We start from the raw sequence: 17,525 nt of genomic DNA, 5'->3' as shown, positions 1-17,525 counted from the left end.
ATGGGTTCTGACCTCATGACTTTTGATCACTTTGGGTTGACAATACTGGGATAAGGCGACCCCTTCCAAGACCAACCCAACACGGAGTTAGGATGGGGAAAGTTGGCACTGCTGTCTTCCCATCATACCCCTTGTTTAGTCACCTATAGCATGTCAGACCCCACCCCCCCCCGCCCCGGCTGCTTGTCTGGCAGTTTTTAGAAACAATTCACATGAAAACTCAATGGGCAAAAGAGGTGGGGGAGAGAGGTAATCACCTGGGTCGCCTCTCACTTGGCTAAGAGGACAAATCACAAATTGCTTCTGGCTGTTTGTTGCCCGGATTAACCCAAATTAACAAGGCACCTGATTTCCTTGAGAAGGGATAAAGGATTTACAATCCAACACGGCTCATTGCAGAATCTTGTGGCACAATATTTCCCAAGAACTCTCTCAAACACGCATTTGTTGCGCAAGCCCCTAGAGGGGGGCTGAACAGTTCAGGTGCTTAGTACCCGTAATGAGTTGTAGAAATTTTCACCTCTAGGTGACTAGTTTGAATCTGGCCCAGACCATTGCAATGAGGAGCTGGAGGCAGGCAGCTCAGCAAACAGAAGAGGTAGCCTACTCTAGTGGACTAAGCATTGGGCAGAGAGCAGGATTTCTGTATTCCAATCCCAGCTCTGACACTGACTCTTTCTGAAGGCTGAGTCAAGTTACTTATTTTACCTATATTAAGCTTTTTTGCCAAACATTTCCACCATTACTATCAATCATTTTTATTACAGAAGAGCCCTAGTCATGGAGCAGGATAAAAAGAGGATCCCTGCCCTAAGGCACTTACAAGCTAAGTACAGGACAAGAGACCTAGATGGATACAGATGGGAGAGGATAAGGAAACAACGAGACACTACTGGTCAACATGATAGGCAGAGATCTCAGTGCACCAGCAGCCTAACCGTCATCAGATAGTTTTTTAGGCATCACAGCAAAGACAAGTTTTAAGGAGGGAGATGAAGGACAATGAAGTAGCTTTGCAGATGTTTAAGGGAAGCTTCTCCCATACATAAGTAGAAGCCTGGGACAAAGTATGTTGGTGCTTGTTAAATTTTGAAATCAGTGGGTGATAGAAGTTGGCCTTGTTGGCAGACCAGAGGTGGAAGTTGATACCTTAATAATTTATGAGTGACAGGCAGGGTTAGGTTTGGTCATGAAGGACCTTGAAATTGAAGACTAGTTGCTTATTGTTTAATGCAACAGAGAATGGGAGCCAGTGGAAGAATGCAAAGAGAGGGTGATGGGGTCAAAACAATAAGCTAAGAAAAACTATCTTTGCAGCAGCATTCTGCACGGACATGAGGAGAGCAAGACTGCATTTGTCAAGGCCAGAGAAGAGGATGTTGCAGTAACTGAGACACAAGAGAACGAAAGCCTGGACAAGAGTTTTAGCTCTGTGGATGGAAAGGAAAGACAAGGTCTCAGGAAGCTCATAGAGATGTTATACAGAAAGAACTGGCAAGACTTAGACACAGCCTGCATGTAAGACCCTAGAAAGAACTCAGCATTAAAGGAAGGTAATGTCCAGGTTATGGACCTGAGTGACAGGCAGGATGCTGGTGTCGTCCACAGTGATTGAGAAGGAGGTGGGGAAGAGGTTTGAGGGGAAACATTAGGAGCTCTGTTTTGGCCATGTTGAGCTACAACTGATGGCTGGACAACCATGAGGAGATGTCAGAGTGATAGGCTGAGAATTTAGTTTGGACTGAAGAAGACAGATCTGAAGAAGAGAGGTAGATCTGTGATTTGCCAGCATAGGTATGGTTGTTGAATTTGTATTTAGAGAGATGATTACCCAGAGACAAAGTGCAGAGGGAGAAGAAAAGGGAACGACAGACAGAGCCCTGAGGGGAACCCCGCCCCCCCCGAAGAAAGCTGGGGGTGGGGGGGATGAACATGCTGAAGGAGCAGTTGGAAAGGCAGGAAGAAAACCAGAAGAGGGCTGAGTCACAAAAGCCAGGGATGGACAAGGTAAGAAGAAGGAAAGCATGGTCCCCAGTGTCAAATGCAGCTGACAGCTTGGAGAATGATGAGGATGGAGGACTGATTCAGAGGTATGGCCAGGAATGAATCTTTAGATGCTTTGGTGAGAACGGTCTCCACAGAGTGCCAGGGGTGAAATCTGGATCAGAGAGGGTATTACCATCCCTACCACTGATTCAACAATGCTAGTCCAGCAAGAGCCCTGTTATAGCCACGGGGCTGCTGGCATTGTAATTGCCCCACCAGATACATCGACTCTGAGCCAGTCAAACAACATGACTGTTTAACCTCCAGCAGCTCCTCGCCCCACCTCCGTTGCAAACACCACTTGAACTCGTGCTCCACCATTGCTGCCACTGGCGGGGTTGAACTGGTGGTAGCAAGAGTTTGGATTTTGTGGCAAAAAAAACTTAGTGCAGAAACTGCCTTAGGCCATGTCTACAGTAGGAAAAAAAGTATATTTTTAAACCTATACTAGTAGCTGGTCGTAACTGGCTGAAATCAGTACAAACTCCAATGAAATCGGGGCAAATCTTCAGTGTAGACAAGCCTGAGGTAGCTCATTCTGGGGATACTGCAAAGAACTAGCTGACACCACCCTAAATATCCTAAAGTCAACCACATGCCCAGTGATGTGCACTCAGTGTAGTAGAGTCATTATTGTTTGGATGGAGTGAGAAAGGAGAGGTTTCAAAGACCTACACAAAGGCCATCTGCTCTGAAAGGGCTTCTTTGCATTTGTGTATGTGCTTTGGTATGGGGCCTTGAGTGTGGAGTATTTTCCTTTACATAGATTTTCATTTAAGTAGACTCTACTGTACTTGATTAAGCCAAAGTAGACAGCATAAATCTATTCATTTTTGCCTCTTGTGCAACAACATGAGTTACATCTGTCTCTTTGCTTTGGAGAGACCTAGTTAAGGGAGATGAAAAAAAAGTAGCACAAGAGTAATCCCGTCTTTTCCAGTTTAAAGCATGTTAACAGGAGAGATGGTTTACCCATTATGATTACAGTTTATGATCCTTGTGCTCCTAATTCTTCCAGCGTCTCCACAAGTAAAGCAAAGGATCTCAGTGAACTGATGAGTCAGCAAGCTACTGCTGTCGTCTGTCCCAGGGAGCACTGATTTTTTTTCGAATATTTGCAGTACAGGGTTGTTGTTACCCTAACTGAAATCTTTACTGAAGGTGAGAGGGTCACACAGCAAGAGCTTCTAGTTTAAACATTAAAAGTTGGATTGACTTTTTTTTAGTATTTGTTTGGGTCCACCTACCCCCACCTCCCAAGAGGCCTGAGGAGAAAAACACAAAAATAACTCGAGAGAGAGAGAGAACGAGAACAGACACAATGGAACACAGACTTAAAAAAAGAATCTTGCAGGTTTTACAAGGAAACTTGCAACAAATCGTTTTGAGGATTTTACTGGAGTCACCTGTCTTATACCTGTTTACTCCTAATAATGTTAGAGCTATAAGCCTTAAATTAACAAGAGTAATTAATGATTCTGAGTGCCTAACTTGAGAAAGTCAATTTCCAAAAGGGAGGGTGTTCAGCACTTTCTGAAAGTCAGGCCCTCAAAAGGGGTCTCAAGTTAGGCATCCAAAGATCACTAGTCACTTTTGAAAATGGAGACCATACTGTATTTTATTGGCAGAAGAGTTTAGAAGTTTTAGTTAATACTTCAAGATTAGCATTACTAATTTTCCTGAAAAGACTATAAAAACAAAAACACAAACAAGGCCCAAAAAGTTTTAGTAAAATCTAACCCAAAATATGACAGGGTTTTTTAATAAGTCACAGTGCAGCAAAAGAAATGCTAATGCCGTACTCTGTGATGAAGTGTAATCAAAGACTTTCCAGTTAATAAGCTGGAGAAGAGTTATGCAACAAAATGTAGCATCAGACCACAAAAAAGTTAATTGCAAATCACCAAGTTCTTGTTTAAAATGGCAGGAAATTGCCAAATATTTCCTCTATAAAAAGGTAGATGAGTATTATGACAGGTTTATCATTAACCAAGGGTAGAGGACAAAGCAGCAGGAAAAATATGTTCAGATGCATTTAAGAAATCATCTGTATAAAGGCACATCAGCCGATTCTGGAGGCAACAGAATGGGTGTGCAGGTAGGGAATATATATGAAAAATATAATCTTGAGATTTAGGTTAGAGGTGCCAGACAGTTCCCATTCAAGACTTATTTCAGATTAACACCAGCAGCTGTCTGACCCTCTGTAGGATAATGCTCATCAACCTTTGTGGTGCCTTGTGTATAGTGAAAGCACTACACAATTGCTATGATCAATGACTTCACGTTAGGGCTAGAGGTGTGAGACAGAAGCCCTCTAACCTCTTTTTAGGGCAAGGGCTAGAAAGGCTGCCTGTCTCATACCTCTAATCAGAAGTTCCCAGCAGCAGGACAGCATACAGAACACAACCTCAGGCCCTACCCCTTAAATTATGCCCTTATGTGCAGCATATAACACAAATAATCACAACCAAACCCCATTAAGGGTGGATTTTTTAAAATTCATGTTTAGTGTGCACCACCATTTCTTAACATAGGTTGTTTATTTTTCAGCAGAGACTAGATTGTTAGGAGACAAACGACAAGGACTAGGAGCTGCTGAGTGCTCCCTCCTTTGGCGATATCATAACCAGACCAAGTGCAGCATCAATTCACACCCGAAACCTGAAGTGCTGCAGAATAGACTGATTTAGGTCCTGGTCTCTTGATGGCAATAATTCCCTAAGGATTATGCACAGGGATAGAGAGCACTCTGTATAGAATCCAATTTCTGTACTGACGGGATAGCAGGAGGGTAGAAATGCACAAAAAGCAATGAAAATGCAATTACAGGGTCTGTGTCACCTTAGAATTGCACTAATCAGAAAGTCCACTGATCAATCAATAGTTCTAAGTCCATTAGGAATGAAGGAAAACAAAACAAAAAAGCCGTTACAGACAGCCATGGTCTCAGAGCCAACAGAATCTGCAATGGATTCTTTCACTTCTGTAACCTCCTTCCCCCTCCCCCCACTTTTCTATGGAATCAGAAACATCAGTATCATTTCCTTCCATCCCAACCCCAAGCAAAATTCCACTAAAGAATCCTGACTCAACAGCTATACCCACTGCGACTATTAACAGTGGAGAACATGACAAGTAGCCTTGCTGCATGAAGAACAATTCTAAATTAACCAAGGAAAGTCCCCCTCCCGCAATCCTAATATTTCTAAGGAACTTAAATGCAACCAGGGCTCAACTTTATGGAAACGCAAAGTTTGGGGCAAGAGGAATATGCCATTTGGCTTTTTGAAGTAACCACACACACCCTATAGACATTCTGTTTACTCCTAGAACATTCAACTACAATTTTTGCCATGCATATGATAATATTATTAGTACTTTGAAACAAGTAACCGCCCATGGGAAAACGGAAGAAGAGACAAACAACACTGATTCTGCAAGCTACTGGAGCCAACGGCCTTATGATGCCACTCCACAAGCACCATAGTCCCCATTAAAGGTAATCCAATAGCAAAATGGGTAGCGGGCAGGCAAACACACCAAACACAAATGGATAGGACACAGTAAACCAGTGGTTTTCAAACTGCAGGTTGCAACCCAGTACCAGGTCGCAGAATGTAAGGCACTGGGTCGTGGCAGCTCTGGTCAGCACTGCCAGCCGGGCTGTTAAAAGTCCTTTGGGTGGTGATGCCTGGCTAAGGCAGACTAGTCCCTACCTGCTCTGACACGGCATTGTGCCCTGGAAGCGGCCAGCAGCAGGTCCAGCTCCTCGGCGTGGAGTCACGGGGCTCCGCACACTGCCCCCGCCCCGAGCACCGGCTCCGCACTCCCACTAGCCAGAAACCCGCTCCTGAACCCCATCCCCAGCTCCACCCCAGAGCCTGCACCCCCAGTCCAGAGCCCTGACTGCCTCCCACAACCCGACTCGCTGCCCCAGCACTGAGCCCTCCCCAACCCAGAGCCCCCTCCTGCACCCCGAATCCCTCATCACCGGCCCCACCCCAACCCTCTGTCCCAGCCCTGAGCCCCTCCCACATGCCAAACCCCTCATCCCCAGCTCCCGTTGGGTCATGGGCATCAACAATTTTCTTCAACTGGGTCTCCAGAAAAAAGTTTGAAAACCACTGCACTAAACCAATCATATAAGCCTACCTGAACTTGAACCAGCTATTTCTTGTTTATTCATCAAACCACAGCTGTATAGTCGAACTGCTTCCAGGCCAAAATAGCTGTCATACCACAACCACACAACTATTGACTAACATCTATCTCAAACCTCTGTGTAAGCTCAAAAGGTTGTCTCTCTCACCAACAGAAGCTGGTCCAATAAAAGACATTACCTCCCCCACCTTGTCTCTCTAATATCACAAACCTAGTCACAGTTGTGAACAAATGTATTAGAAACAGATTAACAAGCAATCATCCATGACCATGTGCGGCAGCAGCCATAAACAAGGTTCAGATAGGGCAAGTGGTCAGCAGATGGGGATATCACAGAAAGCAAAGTGATCAAAGCGATAAGTCACACTCGCAGACACAACACAAAACTATGTTCTTTTAGAAGACTGGGTCTCCACTCAGCTTTGTTCGGCTACAAACATCCTTCCAGAGCGAATCGCAGAAATCCTGCATTACGATGTATGTGTGCCAGCAAAGGCTTTAAGCTGTCTCCAGTGCACTTGTACAGAGCCTGCAAGAGCCCACTCCTGCAAGTCAGTGGAAGTTTCACAGGAAAAGGTGTCCAGTCTCTCCTTAGTTTGGGGTGGGGGTGACTGGATTGCTCAAAAAGAGAGTCACAGGAACCTCTAGGTTACAAGGGGAGATTCCTCCCGCAGTGCTTTCCTAAAGAGAAGAACGAAGGTAATTACCAATGAAACAAAAATCCTTCATTCCTCCCCTTCAGGGAGAGACTCCTCGGAATACACAGCAAACATGCCCAATCGGTCATGCCAGGTAAGCGCACAGCTGCTTTATCAGGCCTTAGTCACTTTGGCGCTCATGCACTTTGTTTAATAAAGGTTAACATAAAGCCACTGCAAAGCTTCTTAGTCACAGATCCCCCCCACAAGCGTGCATAGACAGATCCGAAGCTAGTATAGATCAGGGCCGCGCTAGCTTGCAATAGGTATGCGTGCATCATTTTCGGTGGTAGTATATATTGCAGGATTTGTCACTCCACTTTCCTTAGGTCTACCCACTCCCAGTCAGGGACATTCCAATATGACATTACACTCTGTAGACCAGGATGTCCTACCTAGGGCTCTCTGTGGAATGAAAGTGATTAGTTTTGGAAATTTTGCATGCACTTGTGGTGTGACAATTATAAGTAACATAGGGTCCGCTATACAGGAACAATTACATTTTTAAAGGAGTCTGTCTCTTTACATTTGCATTACTTTTCAACATGTAATACACACCACTGAGCAGTCAACAAGATTCAAATTTTAAAATCTTTTAGCAAAAGTCTTTAGCTCTGAAATGTCCTCTTTTTCATGTTAAAAGATTTGTGATTGCCTGATATATGACATTAGAAGGGCCCTAGGTGACTCAGGTGAACAGAACACCTTAATTCTCGGACAGCAGTTTTGTTTTTGTTTTTTTAATTAGCCAAAACCTTGACCTCAATGACTAACCTAATTCAATGATTTACAATCCGCCAAACTAAAACAGTCTCAGCTGTGGAGAACGGACCATTTAAGATCCATCTGTCTTGGCTAGGGTGACCATATTTCCCAAAGGGAAAATGGGACACCCCCAGTCACTTGCCCAAGCTCCACCACCACACGCAAGACCGTTGCCCGGTTGCTGGAACCCTGTACCATCCCCCCACAGGCTGGAACGCTGCCTCCCCCACCAACCCTATTTCCCGCCCTGTGCAGGGCTACCATCTCCGCTCACCCCCCCTGCACATTCCTCCACACCCCACTTTTCTGACAAAAGTGGGCATTTGTCCCATTTGCTCTTGCCAACTGATCAAGTCGGCAAGAGCAAACGGGACAAATGCCCAGTTTTGCCAAAAAGTCAGGATGGCTAGGACAGGGCTTAAAAAGGGGACTGTTCCTGCCAAAACAAGACATGTGGTCACCCTACTCTTGGCTGCAGAAATCAGGGCAACTGGATGCAACACGCAGGGGGTTCCATATCTGGCCAACTGGCTGTAACACACCTGGGCGGCAAAGGAATTCAGTTTCCCACATTCCAAAGGCCTTTCTCTCCTCTCACTTTCAAATAGTTTTACCCTGTTACCATTCAACTGCTTTCAGCAGAATTATTCCAGAGCCACACTGGTGTAGCTGACTTGTGAACAATGGCCCTAGCTCTCTGCATACACACATCCAATATGAAACTGCGAAAGTTCACACTTCAGAAAAATCAAACTGGCAAAAACCCTCCATATGGCTGGGCTCTGTGAATTGTTTCTTTTAATAAAATAAAATAAAAACCTGCACAAAACAAACACTGTAAACAGCTTGCCCGAGAGACTCCAGAATCCAGGCAAATGGATTTGCTTAACTATGGGTGTTACCGAAAACCTACAACAGACATCTGGGATTTTGCATTTTAATGTTCATATATGGTATTTTATTGTTTGTAAAGAATTCAAATCCAGATGAGGGTGGGGAGGGGTTTTCTTTTTTTGTATTTGTGATCACAAAAAAAAGTTCCTGTCAATTTCTTGAGCATAGTGTGAAATGTAGATTAAAAGCTCAGCAGGTGAACTTCTGTGACAGACTCGCATATAAACGCATACACAAAGCCAAGATTAAGTTAGCCTCTTGAGGAGGCTCATTAAAAAAAAAGAAAATAAAAGAAGCAATCTACACAGTGCTTGAAACAGAAATTAAATGGGGGTGGAGAGCAACACAGTTCCAGTGTTCTGCCAAATATGCAGCCTATCCTAAAGCAACTAGAAGTTTGAGCCGAACGGATATTTAAAGCTGTTACATGCCTTATAAACCATCTCCATGTGAACAATGAATCTTCAGGAAAATAACCAGTTTACATGCTCTTGTTTTGAAACAAAGAAGAATGAACCAGTAGGGATAGCTATAAAGATTGTTTTCAGTGAGGAGATGTGGGGAGAATAAGGGAATGGATCTCCCTTAGCTTAAATTTATTTATGTCCTTATTGTTCCCACAGAACACAATTAAAAAGGGGAGGCAACAGGCTCATATGTGAAGTGCCCTACAAGAAGGTCTTGAGAACTTCTAACTCTTCACAGTCCTTGGCACAGAGGGTGATAGGTGCAGCAGGCAGAGTGAAACACCACAGTGCCATTAGGGCAGTGGTCCCCAAAACTGTGGGACACGCCTCCCAAGGGGGGCACAGAGGAACATCTGGCAGGGCACATGGGGGCAGGAGGGCAGGTCAGCCCCCAAAAGGAGTGGGGACAGAATGTCACCCAGCTCCACTCTGCCCCAACACAGCTCCATCCCCTGCTCTGCTACTCGCCCAGCTCTGCCATCATTCCCTCTCCACCCACAGGCCAGCTCCGCCATTGCCCCATAACCCAGCTTTGCCCCCCAGCTCCTCTGCTGAGCCAACTGTGCAGTAATGGGGGGGGAGGGGAAGACACAGACAGATTCCATTACTGGTAAGGGGGGTGTGACAGAAGAAGTTTGGGCACCACTGCATTAGGGGCTCATCCAAGAATCTTTCCATTCACTTCAAGGGTTTTAGATCAGTGGTATTCAACCTTTTTTTCCCCCCATTTGCAGACCCTAAAATAATTTCAAATGGAGGTGCGAACCCCTTTGGAAATCTTCCACATAGTCTGTAGACCCCCAGCGGTCCGCAGACCACAGGTTGAAAACTACTGATTTAGATCAAGTCCTGAGTGGAGAAAGCCAAAGTAAGACTGGCTTACTTTGCACATTCTATTAATAGTGACAATTAGGCTAAAGAATTGAGTTGATGCAAAACATAATGGTGTGAAGATTTTAAAAAAGCAACTCAAGGTTTTGGGCATCTCAATTTTAGATGCTTAACTTGAGACAAATGGAAGATTGCAGATAATGTACACTTTTGGTTCACAATGGAGCTCACTTTAGTTCCAAATGTTACAAGCACAGAAGTCGTCAATCTATTCCTTTTACTGCATGTGAACAAAACATTTACTTCAAGAAATGCTTGCCCAAAAGACATACAAGTGTCTTTTATATACAAAGCATGGCAAACAATCACTCAAAGACAACAAAACAGCATAAACTTTAAGTGCGCTGACCCGCTGGAGCTAAAAATGTCGGTCTCTTATTTACCATATCAATGCAAAAAAAAAAAAAAAAAAACACCAAACCAAACAAAACAAAAACCCAGGAATTTGCAGTCTTTGGACATTCTAGCACTCCCCATCGTTAAGGCCAGCTCAGAGCAGCAGAACAATAAAAAGAGCCAAGTGCATTGTAAATTTATGTACCATGCCTAGGTTATGGAATGTAGTGCAATAGGGCACTACGCAGTGATAAAGCTGCATTCCTTTCAAAGTTAACAGCTTTTAGCTCATGATTTGTACATGTGGGCATTTCTGAATGACCTTCAAGCTTTCCAGGACTACTGGAAGGCACAATGTTAGACAGATTTTTAATCAGATGGTAGCTGTTGTGTTTTGCGCAACAAACATCGCTTTTGCAGTCTTCTAACACTGATGCAATAGCTGGAAAGAGCAACGTTGTCAAACTTCACTGTACAGGCCCAGATTAACTCTCCAGTGGGCCTGGGGGCTCCTAGATTTTGTGGGTCCCCTGGGGGGTTTCGAGTGGGCTTAGGACTGGGGTGTAGGAGAGGGTGCGGCTCCAGCTGGAGAGGTGGGCTCTGGGGTGGAGACAGGGATGGGACAGGGGGTTGGGATGCTCGGGGACCGGTGTCTGGCCCGCAGCATGGAGATTTGCCGCGGGCCGGATGGAAAGAAGCAGTGGGCCGCATCCAGCCTGCAGGGCCCCCTCTTAGCTTGAGGCCCCGGGCTGCAGCCCCTAAAGCCCCTACATTAATCTGGCCCTGTCACTGTACATACTGAATATAAAGGAAGGAACTGAATGTTCTGAAAGGTGAATTTCATGTCTGCACTGCAGAAGAGCTATAAAAGTAACTTTAAAATTCTGAAGTCTTACTGCGTTCAAGCAGACCCAGATGGTTCTGTCTTGAGCTTGTTCAAGTGAGAATTTCGTAGTCAAATCCTATTTCAACACTAGCCTCTCTCGAAAGCACAGGTTGCATAAAAAACAAGCTACTGGTTTGATGGCCAAGATACATTATTCAGAGCAGAGAAATGAAGTGATATGATTGCTAGTGTACTGGAAATAATGCAAGAAGGTATACTATTTCATCTGAACAAATGAAATTCACTACATCACGGATTTTAAACAAACATCTCTCATTTATGAATCCTGATTTCATTACAAGCCAGAGAAATGTTATCTTTTTGTGAAGATGCCTTACGAACACAATGAACTGTACTTCATTACAATAGAGCACTGTGCTAGGACAATATTACAAAGTCAACTGGTAGCTGTTTATTGTACCAAAATCATCCGCGGTTCAAAATTAATGAAAGACCAAGCACAGTGTGTGTAAACAAACCAAGATTACTATAATCAGATTACCTAAACCTCCACATCATAGCCCCAACATTTCTGAAAATCAAGTCCTAATCCAACCTAATCTGTGGGGTAACAGAAACAAAGAGACCACAGCACTGAGCAAAACTAGTATTAGGATACACTCAACAGTGGATTTAGAGTTAGTGGGGTCCTGTGCGCAGCTTCATTTTCGGGAGGGGGGGGGTTGCAGTGGGGGGCCCTCAGGACCCAGCCAGAAAAAGAACATTCTTTTTTTCTTCATCCTCCTCCTATAAGTAATGGGAAGTAAATGAAAATAAAGTAAGGTACCTTGATTGGGGCAGTGGGTTGGGGTGTGGGAGTGGGTGTAGGGGTCGGGGCTCTGAGAGGGAGTTTGGGTGCTGGGCTGGAGCAGGGGGCTGTGTGTGAGAGGGAAGCAGCATTTACCTTGGGTGGCGTGGCTCCCAAAGCGACCAGCACATCCCCCCCTCTGGCAGCGGCTCCTACGCAGGGGGCGCAAGGGGTCTCCATGCACCGCTGACTGCAGGCACTGCCCCCAGAGCTCCCATTGTCCACAGTTCCCAGCCAATGGGAGCTGTGTAGTCGGCACTCATGGCGAGGGCAGCTCATGGAGAAACACCCCCTCCCCAGGGGCAGCAGGGACACGCCAGCTGCTTCCAGGAATGGCGTGGAGGGAGGGAGGAAGGGAGGCATAGCAGGCAAGGAGCCACCTTAGCCCTGCTGCAGGCACATCTCTGCACACCCCTTGGGGGGAGAGGGGCATCAGGTCTCCATGCACTGCCGGGGGCAGGAGCAGCGCACAGAGTCGCCTCCCCCCACCCCGCCAGGGGTGCACAGAAACATGCCAGCACCCGGCCACTTCCAGGAGCAGCGTGGGGCCACCAGCCACAGCATGCAGGCAGCCTGCCTGAGCTCTGCTTTGCGCAGGCCAGGGACTCAGGGGCAGGTTGTCAGGTGAGATTTGTCCTGCATTTTGGCGGGCCCCCTGTCATTGGGGGTCCCATGACACTACACGGTTTGTTTCATGATAAATCCACTCCTGGATACACTGGGGGACGAGATCATTTTTTCGATATATTTTGAATAAGGATAGTTTAAAAAGCGTCAAATGCCCTAAATCTTAAAAAACAAATACTAGAGAGAAAACAACCTCATTCAAAAATTATTGAAAAGGTGCAATACTTAATAGCTGCTTCTGAAGTGCCTACAAAATACACTGAGGATTCTTCCACAGAATCCATTCTCCAAAGTGGAACATCTTCAGTAAGAACTAATTATTAAGCCTTTAAGGTTAAAGGTAACTGAGCAACCATGTAATAGGACCCTTACTATATGTTCACAATCTGGAGCTTCATTACAACAGCATTATGCTGTTCTGTATTAACTGTATGAAAAAGCAAGGAGAGTAGGATTAAATACTGAAGATAGAGTAGGTTTAAGTACAACAGAGGCTCCTGAGCAGATGGGTGTCTGGATCGATCCATAAATCTGTCTTTATGGCAAGTTACCAGTTTGCTAACTGGGTGCCAGGGTTCACAGACCAGGTTTTTACCAGATTTGAACTTTGAGCAGTTTTCATTTCAGCACTTCACTAAACCACATCAGCAACAGGACAGGTGAAGGGTATTTTGTTTATAAATGTTTACAAGTGCCTTAAAAATAAAAGATCACAAGGAAAACCTGAGAGGACTCTATCCCCCTGCCTACATGCCCTGGTTTGCCGTTCCCAGGTCAGCCAGCATGACAGTGACTCAAGTATAGTATTAGGATGACTAACACTGAAACTGACTGAGATCCGTTGAAAGGAGCAGTAATCATAACAGAGGCAATAAAGAATACACTAATAACTGCATACTCCTCCGAGGACAAGACCGACTAAAATGGTTTAAAATGCAGAAGAAAGAAGAACAGCAATGCTAAAACATAGACTTGCTCTAAGGCTGCCGTTCACTAAAGGGATTATTACGTATGCTATTAAAGACATATATACAGCACATGGCATTAACAAATGATTGCATAAAATGTTGCATAGCTCTGAGAATTAAACTTACGGAAAAAATTATACAAGCGATAGTAATAACAACAACAGTGATTTACATTCACTAAAGAGATTGTGCATGGTATTTCCAATGATAGGGATCAGCTAAAAAAACTACCAGACCTCTCAGACTCAAAGACATAAAAATACGTTAAATTAGGGAAGCAGGAATAAGAACAATTGGAGATGCCTTTAAACAAGCCAATTTAAATTTACATAGATTATTATAAATTATTATCTTGAGAGCAAGTTATGACTGGGGCAGTGGAATGAAGGATATAAGAGGACAGGAATGCAATAGGATTTGGTGTCCGTGTGAGAGGGGCTGGGGGTCGGATCGGGTGTGTGTAAGAATGAAATTTTGAGTGAGTTGTCTTGCCTGGGATTTTGGGGTGATGCTCTCTCTCCTGTCCAAGTGGAAGACAGAGAGATAAAGGGGATGTAGGTTGAGGTTTGCAGGAGAAATGTACTGTTTTCAGCTAAGGCTTTTGAAGCACCACTCACTGTGCAAGGAAAAGGATAGGAACTGAAGGGGGGATATAGAGTGGGTGTAGGGGTATGCAAAGTGGAATATGGGGGTGATTGTGTGCATACATGCAGGAAGGGGAGTTAAGCGTGCAGGGGACTGGGGGTCTTGTGTCTCTCTTGCCTGCGATTGAGGGTGTACGGGTTTAGCTGGGGTATAGGAGGATTAGGGATACACAGAGTAGGATAGCTATATAGGCTACAAGGGCAAGGATAAGGCTGGACTGAGGAGTGGAGGGTGCACAAGATGGGATGTGGGGGTGCAGAGAGGAGGTTCAATGAATGCAATAGGGTGAGCTAGAGTGCAAAGAAGAGGTGCAGTACCTGTAATAATGTGGGCAGAGGGGGTGCCTGGGCTAGGGGTGCAGAGGGCAGGTGCAGTTTATGTCATGGTGAGGGCTGTGGGTGCAGATGGATGCATGCTGTGGGGGTACAGAGGGCAGGTGGTCTGAGCTGGAGGTGCAGAGAGCTGATGCAGTGCATGCCATGGATGTGGCAGAGGGGGCGTCTGGGTTGAGGGTGCAGAGGAGAGTGCATGCTTGCGGTGGGGTGCAGAGGTGGGTGGCCAGGCTGGGGTGCAGAGGACAGGGGCATGTACGCAGTAGGGTGAGCAGAGGATGCAGACAGGAGTAGCATATGCCGTGGGGTAGGCTGGAGATATGCATAGGGAAGTGCAGTGAATGCCATGGGCTGGGCTGGGGGTGCCAAGGAAGGTGAAGTGTATGCTCTGGGGGTACAAAAGACAGTGCCTGGTCTGGGGGTAGAGAGAGGGGTGCAGCACATCAAGAAGGGGAGCCTGGGCTGGGGGTGAAACGCACACTGTGGAGGTGCAGAGGAGGTAGCTGGTGCTGCAGAGTACAGTGCCCCTGAGTGAGCATGCAGAGGGGGGTACAGTGAGGGGTGCCCAGGTTGGGGGTAGAGAGGAGTCCAGCGCATGCATGGGAATACCTGGGCAGGAGGTGCAGTGCACACTTTGGGGGTGCAGAGGAGGTGCCCAGGCTCAGGGTGCAGAGAAGTGCAGTGGAAATGAAGAGAGAGGTGCCAAGAGGGGTGCAGTGAATGCTGTGGAGGTGAAGAGGGGGTGTTGGGGGTGCAAAGGAGTGCAGTGCATGCTGTAGGCTGGGATGCAGAGAGGAGTACAGTGCAAGTCAAGGGTGTGCTGAGGAGGTTCCCAGGCTGGGGGTGCAGAGAGAGATACCAAGGGGGATGCAGTGCATGCCATGAGTGTGTGTGTGGGGGGGCATTCCTATGCTGGGGATGCAGAGAGAGATTCAGATGGAAATAAGCTGCATGCTGTGAAGGTGCAGAGGGGAGTTCCCGGGCTGGGGGTCTAGGCGAGTGTAGTGCATGTCCACAGGCAGGACTGGGGTGCAGAGAGTACAGCGAGGGGTTCCCGTGGTGGGGGTGCAAGGCATGCCCACAGACTAGGTTGGCAGTGCAGAGGGGAGTACAGTGTTCACCGTGAGTGTGCAGAGGAGAGTTCCCGGGCTGGGGGTGCAGTACACACCATGAGGGTGCACGGTTCCCGTGGTGGGGGTGCAAGGCATGCCCTCCGGCTGGGCTGGGAGTGCAGAGGCGAGTACAGTGTTCACCGTGAGTGTACAGAGAGTTTCCGGGGGGGGGGGGGGGAGGTGAGTGCAGTGCACACCATGAGGGTGCAGGGTTCCCGGGGTGGGGGTGCAAGGCATGCCCTCGGGCTGGGCTGGGAGTGCAGAGGGGAGTACAGCGTTCACCGTGAGTGTACAGAGGAGAGTTTCCGGGGGGGGGGGGGCAGGTGAGTGCAGTGCACACCATGAGGGTGCAGGGTTCCCGGGGTGGGGGTGCAAGGCATGCCCTCGGGCTGGGCTGGGAGTGCAGAGGGGAGTACAGCGTTCACCGTGAGTGTACAGAGGAGAGTTTCCGGGGGGGGGGGCAGGTGAGTGCAGTGCACACCATGAGGGTGCAGGGTTCCCGGGGTGGGGGTGCAAGGCATGCCCTCGGGCTGGGCTGGGCTGGGCTGGGAGTGCAGAGGGGAGTACAGCGTTCACCGTGAGTGTGCAGAGGAGAGTTCCCGGGCTGGGGGTGCAGTGCTCACCGTGAGGCGTGCGGGGGTGGGGGCGGTTTCCCGTGCTCGGGATGCAAGGCATGCCCTCGGGCTGGGCTAGGCTAGGGGTGCCGCTCACCTGGGGGCTTTAAGCGCGGCGCTCTCCCTCTTGTCCAGCACGCCGGGCACGCAACTGGTGAGCTCGGTCCAGTCGGCGTGCAGCCCGCAGCTCCAGCCGGTGGAGAAGCGCGAGAAGAGCCAGGTCTCCCGGCGGTTGGGCCGGTAGCAGGTGCACTTCTTCTGCCCGGGCCGGCAGTCGCAGGGCACCTCGAGCCGCACGTTCTGCACCAGGTGGCGGCCGAAGGTGGTGCCGCCCGTCTTCTGGATGTGCAGGAAGACGATCACGTCCTCGCCCTTCATGTCGAAGGCGAGCGCCCGCTCCAGCGCCCGCACGGGGAAGTAGTACTTCTTGACATAGTGCGGGTCCGGCGTGGGGAAGAGGTCCAGCTCCTCGGCCGGGGCGCGGCCGCTGGGCGCCCCCAGGCTCAGCCCCGGCCCCACGTACTGGTACAGGATGAGCATGAAGCACACCGAGCCGGCCACGATCAGCAAGAACTTGCTGGTCCTTTCAACCATGCTCCTGCCAGCGCGCCTCATGTGTCACCATCTCCCGGGGGTGGGCACGGTCCGGTCCCGTCCCCCCACAGCGGCTGGCACCTGGGGCAAGCCCCCCCTTCCTCCTCCTCCTCCGGCGAGCGGTCCCGGGGCGCTGCGGTGCGGGGCAGAGCGAGCGCCCGGCGGGTAGCAGCCCCCTCCCCGGTCGGTGTCTTCTCTCCCCAGGGCTCGCGGGCCGGGAGGCGCGCGGCTGCCGGGGACGGGGGGACTGGCTCGAGCCCTTCCTGCCTCTAGCGCGAGCCCACCATGATCGGAGCCCAGCATGCACAGCGCCGGCGCCGCTCGCTCCGCTCCGCTCTCCGCGGCAGGCTCGCGCCGACAGCGGCAGCGCGAGGCAGAGAGAGACAGCAAAGCCCCGCAGCCCTTTCAGCTCTCAGGTTGCAAGCACCCGCCCGCAGCCTTTTTTCCTCCCTCCCCCTTTCCACTTCCCACACACCCGCTGGCTCCGCTTGTGGAGCTCTCCAGGCGCCCAGACTTTTACAGTTCTCCTCAGGGAGCAGCAGGACGGACCCCTTTGCCCCCGCCCCACCGGGTTGCCAAGGTGTAGAGCTGCTAAGCTGTGGCCATTTAAATAAGGGAGATTTCAAAGGCAGGAGGGGAAATTTGGGGGAGGCCGTAAAGGTCTCGTGGAAACACTCT

General features: G+C 48.4%; 1 protein-coding gene across 1 annotated transcript in view; it reads right to left on the bottom strand.

Moving 5' to 3' along the window:
* Positions 1-17,167, bottom strand: part of HS6ST1 (heparan sulfate 6-O-sulfotransferase 1) — a 274,770-nt gene extending 257,603 nt beyond the window's left edge. Inside the window, exon 1 of the mRNA XM_077826223.1 lies at positions 16,351-17,167. Coding sequence (XP_077682349.1) covers positions 16,351-16,868 — 518 coding nt within the window. The 5' untranslated portion in view covers positions 16,869-17,167. The remainder of the gene's footprint in view (positions 1-16,350) is intronic.
* Between the last annotated feature and the right edge of the window lie 358 nt (positions 17,168-17,525).

Source organism: Eretmochelys imbricata, chromosome 9, assembly GCF_965152235.1.
Source record: "Eretmochelys imbricata isolate rEreImb1 chromosome 9, rEreImb1.hap1, whole genome shotgun sequence".
Lineage (NCBI taxonomy): Eukaryota > Metazoa > Chordata > Testudines > Cheloniidae > Eretmochelys > Eretmochelys imbricata.
The sequence above is the reverse complement of the archived record's forward strand: the minus strand, read 5'-3'. Positions and strand labels throughout refer to the sequence as shown.